Consider the following 9010-nt stretch of genomic DNA (forward strand, 5'->3'; position numbering starts at 1 on the left):
CCACGGACGCCTGAGGCTCCTGGTGGACCTGCCGCAGACTGGGCAGGAGGTGGCTGAGCTTCTGGGCCACGATTGTGGCCATGGCTGTGGGCTGGGCAGGGGGCTGGAAGAGAGAGGCCCGAGCAAAGTTAGGGAGCTGGTGTCCTCACCCTCCTGCCCCATGAGCAGCAACTGGGGGGGCTTTGCTGCCCAGTTCTTTCTCCATCTTCCCTACCCCCTTATCCCTACACTGAGTTAAAAAGGAGCAGAGTTGTCCTCAGAGAGAGCTCAGCTCTGACTCACGATTCTTTTGCTCCTTGATCTATCCCAAGGGCCTAGGATAGTGCCTGGCATATAGAAGGTGCTCAATAAATGTTTGAGGCAGGCGTTACTTAGAGGCCACTACGTCAGCCAACTCCTTTCCAGTCCAGGCTCCATGCAGCAGCCCCCGTTGTTTTCTTCCAGTGTTCATGCTGCCGTCAGTGCTCACATGGTGGTGACAATGTCCTTGCTAAGAACAGATTTGCTACCTCTACGTTTAGCTTCTTCCAAATGGCCTGGGTCTCCCACTAACCCTCATTACCCTACATGATCTGGTCCCTACTGCCTTTCCCAGCTTTAGTACTCAACCACAGCACACATCACACCCAGCCACAGCCTCATCAAGCCCCTGGACCTGCTGTTTCACATGTCTGTAGCTCTGGGTAAGCTGTTCCCTCCATCTGAGACATTTACCTCATCTTGCCTGTCTGGCAAGCTCCTAGTCATTACTCAAAACCCATTTCTTCTGTGATATTTTCCCGGGCTTCCCTGGCCCCCCAGTCCTCTGATGCTGACCCTTCTATTCGAATGCCCACAGTCCTTTGACCATTATAACATTTCTCATAGGCATTAAGTTGTTAATGCAAGCTCCTCCAGGGTAGGCTTATTTGTCTTATTATTTTGTGAACCCCTGGTGCTTCGCAGGTAGCTGGTGCTCATTTTCATTCATTTCATGCTTGTGGAATGAAAAATCAGCATAATAGCATCCTGATAATACTTGGTAGCCTTGAAGGCCCAACTCAAAAAGCCGCTTTTCCCCCTGCAAGTCCCTAGTAACAACTGATCCTATAAAAACAGCCCTGGCCCCACCCCTGCTGAAGTTCCTGCCTCTAGACCTTCCACACTGCTAACTGCAAATAAATCCAATCTAACCCCTCACCCTGCATTCAAGACCCCATGACCTGCTCCCACCCTCATTTCCACCTAACCCAAATGTGAGACCCTGTGCCAACTTCCTTTCCCTCTACTGAAGTCCTTTAAGACCAGTACAAGCTGCCACCTCCTTAATGCCCCCTCACTTTCCCCTGTGGAAGATCTATAGTGGATTATACAAGTTATCATTTAAAACATATTCATTCATTTTTTCACTTAGCAAACACTTACTGAGCTCCTTCTCTGCCTCATGTCCTGTGCTGGGTCCCAGAGTGTAGGGTGGGAAGAGAGTGGAAAAGAATTTGATCCTTGCCTTCAGGAACTTCATAATATGGTAGAGGTTATAGAGAGGAAACCAAAGCATAGCAAATGCTTACACAGCATGTGCTATGTGCCAGACAGTGTCTTAAGCAATTTATGCATATTTGATTTATTTAATCAACACAACACCCTATGAAATAGGTACTATCATATGCCCATTTTTCAGACAAGGAAACTGAAGCACAGAGAAGTTGAGTACCCTGCCTAAGAAGCAGTAAAGGCATGATATAAATTCAGTTTGCAGTCTTTTTATTATTATTACTATTATTTTATTTTTTGACAGCACTGCACAGCATGTAGGATTTTAGTTCCCTAACGAGGGATCGAACCTGCAGCCCCTGCATTGGAAACATGGAGTCTTAACCACTGGGCCACCAGAGAAGTCTCTCAGTTTGTAATTTTAACCACGTCCCAAAACTGCCCTCTGCAGTCAAGGTGGCAAGTACTATTAATAATTTAATAATTATATACTGTTTTTGCCTGATACTAGTTGCTTAATTCAGGCTTATCATTACTCACTGTGCCGTTCATTAAATCAAATATGTATTGATAAACTATCCAGACAACTAGCTAGACAGACAACTCCCCTCCCTCAAATTCTCCCCAAGAAGCTTAATGGACGCAGCAACCAAACTTACTGTTTTTCATTCATCAGATATTTACTGCAACTTCCTTTGCACCAGTCATTCTAAAATGCAAGAAATCTGGGCAAGATAAAGCACTCAAGTTCTCCGCCATCAGCAGCACCATGATCACCCCCAAAGCCCCAGTAATTCGCACATAGTCCAAGCAAACACAGGGTGCTTGTTGTGCAAAGGCAACATCAAGCCACCCCCAGCCCACACTCCACCTCACCCCCAGCCTGATCTGCATCCCTTAGTTCCTCCTGCATTACATTATGGAGTCAGCTCTGGCCTCTGACCTTTCCCAGCCTGGTAGCGAAGTAGGAGTTAAATAAGTCATTACACCACTACATGGGAGGTGCTACAACAGGGGAGTACAAGAGTCTTCTACTTCATATTCCAAGATGGCCTGGCAGGTTTAGGAATCAGACCCTGCTGATGAACCAATTCATCAGCAAGACCTTGCTAATGACCGTAGTGGGGCCACTTCTGTGCAGAGCACAAGAACCCCCCAGCCCACTTGCTGGTTGAATCCACTTGCCAGAATTGGATTTCTTCTCCTCCCCGAGAGACAGGTCTTTAACCTCAACAGTCTGGCCTCCACCCTTGTCTACAGCTTTGTCTTCCCAACTCAGAACCTCAGGGAACCAAGAAAAGGCCTCTGAAAGCATCTCATGCAGTTCCTTTGTTTTACCTTGAGAAAACAGGAGCCCAGAGACAGGAAGGCTTTCCCGAGAGTTGCCCAATTCGGCTAGCTTTCCATTCCACCATGAGGACAAAGGCCTGGGAATGATGACATGCAGCAGTGCCTTAGTTCCTGGCTCCCTAAAATCTGTCCCATCCAGTTCAGCACTCCATCCCCACTCTTGGAACTTCCCAAGTCCTAAGAGCATATTAAAAGATCAGAGAAGGCCTGCACCAAAGAGCCTGCTTCACTTTGTTGAACCTATTGGATTGGCCAAAAACTTCGTTCAGGTTTTTCCGTACGATGTTAATGGGAAAACCCAAATACTTTTTGAACAGCTCAATACATTTGCCAAGCTTACATGACCAAGGATTTCCTTTCCCAGTAATGATTATAAAGCTAGCTGAAATGTAGTAAGAGTTTACGATATGCTCACTCATAGCCTGGTGGCTCAGCTGGTAAAGAATCTGCCTGTATTGCAGGAGACCTGGGTTCGATCCCTGGGTTGGAAAGATCCCCTGGAGAAGGGAACAGCTACCCACTCCAGTATTCTGGCTTGGAGAATTCCATGGACTGTATAGTCCATGGGGTCACAAAGAGTCAGACACGACTGAGCGACTTTCACTTTCACTTTCTCACTCATAGCCTTGTTGCAACTCTCATAACTAGCCTGTGAGGTAGAGAGAGAGAGGTGAAGCCAGGATCCGGACCCAGCTCTGTGACTGCAGAGCCCAGATACTCTCAGCCACTCCTGTTGCCTTGCTTCCTGTCACAGCCAACCGCATCCCAAAGAACCACTTTGGAAAACTCTGTTCTAAAGCAGGTGACTAGGTCCTTTCCTGCAAATTGCTTCCTTAGGCTTCTAGCAGCTGACTTGCATCCAAGGACCTCAGTCTCACCCAGTTACCAGCTCCCTACTCTCTGTTCCAGTGAAGCCTGGCTCACAGCCACCTCCTCAGCAGGGGATAGCTCACTCACTGTTCTCCTCCTCCCCCCCACACAGTGGACTTTGAGCGCAGAACCCAGACACCAGATCCTGGGATGACAGAGGTCTAGTCGCCCTGTTTCCTTTAGACCTCAGCCAGCAGCCCAGTTCCATGTGAACAGCTCTATTTTCAGAATTGGTTCCCATCTCCTGACTCCATGAAAGCGGCCCTGGATCCAGGGGAAAGAAGCAGGGGCAGGAGTTTAGCATGACCAGAAGGATGAGGGCGGACACCCAGAGGGCAGGCTCAAGGCATCCTCTGAGCAGTTTGCCCACCCCAGTCTTGTTCCAGGCATCCCACCCCGTCCAGTACACCTTCATGGCCCTCCTCCACACTCAGTCGCTTCAGCATGTCCAGCTCTTTTCAACCCCATGGATTGTAGCCCGCCAGGGTCCTCTGTCCATGGGATTCTCCAGGCAAGAATGCTGGAGTGGGTTGCCATGCCCTTCTCCAGGGGACCTTCCCAACCCAGAGATCGAACATTGGAAAGCAGGTTCTTTACCACTAACATCACCTGGGAAGCCCCAGGGCCCCCCTCCAAGTCTCCCTAATTGCACTAGTTACCTAAGGGTTTCTCTTGAACACTAGGGCTGATGACTTCTGCTATAGAACAGAAAAAATTCGCCAGATGCCAGGCACTGGATGGCACTTCCATACGTGAGGGTCACTAGGGGTGGGGCTTCCAGGGACTGTAGGTGTCTTGTGTGATGTCACCAGAGGGTGGGGCTAAAGACCACCTCCACCCTCCACCCTCCCCTCTATTACCACTACTACCTTGGTCAACTCCAGGCTGAACTCTGCCCCCACTAGCCAGGCCTCAGCTATAGAAGGAAGCTCGTGGTTAACCTCTGCATGAAATATTTGGGGAGACTGAGAGCTAGCTGAAATGTTGTGACTTACCCAAGATCACACGGCAAGGCAGGCAAAGCTGGGCTGAGACCAAATGTCCAGGGCCTGGTTGATGGATATCAGGCAAACTTGACTGGCTTCTGTCCCCTACTCAGTAGGAAGCAGAATGGAAGGAAGTTAGGAATCAAGGAGAAAACAGACACTATAAAGGCTCATGAAGCAGATGGACTTCAGATTCAGACAAACCAAGTTGACTTCTGCTTCCATAACACACTAGCTGTGTGACCTAAGACAAGTGACTTACCGTCTCTAATCCTCAGCCCCCTCATGGGAATTTTAACATTATCTACCTCATAGACTGCTACAAATATGAAATCTATGAGAACAGTTTTAGCACAGTTTAGGGATTCAGTAAATTATTCCTATTATTAGTATCAATTATTAATAGTAGTAGTATTTGAAATATTCTTAGCCTGAATATTAGTATTTAAAACATTCCCAAGTTGAAAAGTTTGCTTTGGGTTCTCTAAAAAAAATCTCAGTGCTCTTTTAGGCCTCAATATCTGGTTCCACTGGGTTTGGAGACCTTACAAAATTATCTGTATCTCTTTAAACATTTACCTTCCTCTGAGGGTACATTTAGGGACCAGGACAATATGGCTGGAGTTTGGACTTCTGGGGACACTGACCTTATTTAATAATTAAAGTGTTCTTAGCAAAGGCCATTCAGAGTAACCTCTCTGGATTCACAGAGCCCTGAAGACTTGCACTTGCCCATTGACCCAAGAGAAGTGAAATCCCCAGAGAAAAGGGGCTTCAGCCCCAGCTGCCCCAGAAGCCCCATCCCTGACCAGGAGGGTAAAGGTGGAAGACTGTGCTAGCCGGTAATATGTGGCCTGTCTTGCAGGTTTGGGAGCCTTCTGGTTTGACTGAACTTCAGAACTGGGATCTCCATGGCCCAAGTGGGATGTCTTTTTTTCTTTAGTTTACTTATTTTTGACTCTGCTGGATCTTCCTTGCTGCTTGCAGACTTTAGTTGCTGTGAATGGTGGCTACTCTCCAACGCGGGGTGCAGGCTTCTCATTTCAGTGGCTTCTCTTGCTGCGGAACACAGGCTCTGGGGCACCTGGGCTCAGTGGTTGTGGTGCATGGGCCTAATTACCCTGCAGCATGTGGTAATTTCCCCGACCAGGGATTGAACCTGTGTCCCCTGCACTGGCAGGTGGATTCTTAACCACTGGACCACCAGTGGGGAGTCTTCTGTCAGCCTGAGCATCATCTTCTTCTTCTCCCCTCCCACCTCCTCAGCTCTTCCAATTCACATTTCCCTTTTCTAAACTTAAGGTCAACCTCCTCACCTGCTTCCTCAACCAAAGCTTGCCACCCCCCAAGTTCCCCTGGTTTCCCCCTGATACACACTGTCAGAGAGAGGCTCCTTAATATCTCTGGGGGCAAAACAGCAGGCCAGTTTGTGGGGATTAGGTGGTGAATGGGCTTCGGAGTGGGAGAGCCCTGGGTTGTACCAATCTCACAGATTTTACTCAATGAGTACTATACGCGGGGCATAGGGGTGCCGGGCTGGGGGCATATGGTGAACAAAGCAGACAGGCTGCCTGATGGGGCTCACCCACACAAATGAAATACCCCTGAGCCCAGGAAAATAAATAAATAAAGCCCAGAGAGAAGCCCCCTGGCTGGTAATCATGGAGAACTGCAGAGAGCTGCTGCTCCCAGGGAGGGCATCTGCTCACCTGTTTCCTCGGGCAGTTATTTCAAGACAAGCCAGGTCCTTGTTTTCATGTGAGGATGGGATTTCAGGTTTGGAACTTACCAGTTGTGTGACTTTGCTTCACCTCTCTGTACCTATCCATTTAAAATCTGAGAATAATAATAGCTACCTCAAGAAAAACAAAGTCACAGATGCTGGATGTTGGCTCTGGCACGGCTTTGGCTCCACCAGCTTTGTTGATTCTAGTCCTGACTCAGCTACTCAATCCTTGTGTGGCCCTGACAAGTCCCTTCTGTTCTTGGCCCTGTTTCTCCAAATGTCAAAGGACAGAATGCATTCTCCGGTGACTTCAAAGGGCCCTTTAGGCCCTGAGACATTCCAACAGTATTTGTTTTAGGCTTCAGTTCAGTTCAGTTCTTACTCAGTGTCAGAAGCTGGAGCTTCAGCTGTGAACAACACAGTTAAAACACCACCCTCAGGGAACTAATAGCCCAGTTAATTAACAGCTAAAGGGTAACACCTAAGGGTATTCATACCGTGCCCTCTCGGAGCTTAACAGCCTTGTGTGTGTGTTAATCGCTCAGTTGTCTCTGACTCTTTGGGACCCCAAAGGAGCCCACCAGGCTCCTTTGTCCGTGGGATTCTCCAGGCAAGAATACTGGAGTGGGTTGCCATTTCCTTCTCCATAACAGTCTTACTAAATAGCATCTATTATAAGTATATTTGATTATAATTCTACTTCTTTTGCCTCCTTCCTGTCAAGCAAAATATTCATCTTTGCTTCTCTGGGCCCTGACAGTTCAGTACACTCTCTTAAAGACAACTTCATCTTGCCATGGAAGGCTGTTTAACCTCATCAGACAAAAACAATTAAGGCTAGGCCAGTGTTAACAATGCGGCTGTCAGAAGTAAACCCTCTTGAGAGGTCCTGACAAGGATAACACAATATGGCAGAACCTGAAATATTATTACTAAGACTAGGCACTAACAGTCATCGTTTACAATGGCTTTACACACATTTCACCTCTCCCTCTCAGCAACTCTTTGAACCTGTGGCTACGCTGGTGTCACAGCCCCGGAGGGAGGCAGGATGACAGAGCATGCCTATCTTACTCCAAAACCAGTGCTCTTGTCCTTCATCCACTGCGGTCAACTCCCAGGCACCCAGTGACTGGCCACAGATTATACAAGCAAAGTTTTCATCCCTGGCTGGCTTCTTGATATCTCAGCAACTAGGTCACCTCCCTCAATGCAAACCAATTCTCCAGTTCCTCCCACTGAGTTTAAAGAAAAAGCTCCTCCATGTGTTCCAAAACTGAACAGAAACCTCTTTTGTTTTTTGTAACTGCACTTTGGGCCTCCATTTGTACTGAACCGTGTGATCAGAATGAAATAAATCACTCTTAAAGGAATTCCTCTGCGGGTCTCAGACTCACAACTGCTCTGAGGACAGGGAAACACCTGCTGGAGGAAAGCAGGCCCAGGTGAGCTAGCTACAATTGCCCAGGACATGGGGACAGAAAAGGGACCTGGGTTTATCACTGACCAGTTTCCCTACTGACCTCTTGGCAGGGGAACTAAGCTGGGGAAAAGCAGCCTGTCACTAAGGGGCCTCGCGGTGGTATAAGCCCCAAGATGGGAGGCTGGGTCCCTCTACAATGTCACGGACATCCCCCTAGGAGCAGCCAGGCCCTGAAAATATACCACACTCAACTCCCCAGTCTTGGTCTGACCGGACCTCTCACTCCTGCCAGGCTTAGTTGGGTAATGGTGGGCGGATGCTCCAGGGAAACCTCTGGTTTCCCTATAGGTCCTCAAAGCCTATAGTCTCGAGACAAGTGCGTCCCTCAACGAGTGGGGGGAATCCCTTATAGTCTCCTGACACCAAAGGAGCCCCGATCTCAACGGACCTGCGCTCCTTTGGAGTGAGAGCCCCTCTGAGCCCCATGCCGTGCTCTTCCACTGTTTCCGATTTTCCAACTGGGAGTCCGTCACACCACCCAGTTCCAGGTACTCACACCCCCTTTCACCCCCAGAATCTCCCTAGATTCCCCCTTCCGTGGGAGGAGCATGGTCCGTGCCCATCGTCCTCCGACACTGCGGTCCTCCCCGGGGCCAGCTCGCCCCACCGCCCGCCTCCTCTCCTCCTTGCGGTTCTGATCGCCCCGGGCCTCCAGCCTCCTCCCGCTGCTCCCCGAGAGGCTCCCCCTCCAGCTCCGCTCCTCCTAATCCAGTCTCTCCGCAGCGGCGCCCCCTCCAGCTGATTCACAGTCAGCCTCCCGCTCCAGCGGGAGATGCTCCCTCTCTGCCGGCGCGGTCCTGTGGGTCTTCCCTCGCTCCCCACATGCCTCTCCCCGCCCGCCACCCCCCCAAACCAAGACACCCAACCCCGAGTCTCGGATGCACCCTGCGCCCCGCCCGGCCCCGCTGCCCAACACAGCCAGCTCTCCGGCAGCCGGGTACCTGAGGCCGAGCCGATCTGCGAGAGGCTGCCCTCGGCATCCAGGCATCCGGAGCGCAGATAAAAGGGGGCGGCCGGGCGGAGGCCCCGCCCCGAGTCGGGGGAGAACTGGTCGCAGACTCTGGGTTCGGGGCTCAGGACCCTGTCACCGCCGCCGCCTGCCCAGGCCTGGATGATCCCGCC

The 9010-nt window shown here is 50.0% G+C and overlaps 1 protein-coding gene across 3 annotated transcripts in view; it reads right to left on the bottom strand.

Annotated features, from left to right (window-relative positions):
• Positions 1-8972, bottom strand: part of PAQR7 (progestin and adipoQ receptor family member VII) — an 11098-nt gene extending 2126 nt beyond the window's left edge. Inside the window, exons 1-4 of one of the 3 annotated variants that reach the window (XM_010830082.1) lie at positions 8830-8972; positions 4689-4784; positions 2812-2900; positions 11-103 (exon numbers count right to left, since the gene is read on the bottom strand). In XM_010830082.1, the coding sequence (XP_010828384.1) occupies positions 11-82 (72 nt within the window). In that variant the 5' untranslated portion in view covers positions 83-103; positions 2812-2900; positions 4689-4784; positions 8830-8972. Of the gene's footprint in view, positions 1-10; positions 104-2811; positions 2901-4688; positions 4785-6388; positions 6936-8829 lie in introns of those variants that run through there. The other 2 variants (XM_010830084.1, XM_010830083.1) reach the window with 2 other exon arrangements.
• Positions 8973-9010: the final 38 nt, after the last annotated feature.

This window comes from Bison bison, unplaced genomic scaffold, assembly GCF_000754665.1.
Source record: "Bison bison bison isolate TAMUID 2011002044 unplaced genomic scaffold, Bison_UMD1.0 scf7180017864516, whole genome shotgun sequence".
Lineage (NCBI taxonomy): Eukaryota > Metazoa > Chordata > Mammalia > Artiodactyla > Bovidae > Bison > Bison bison.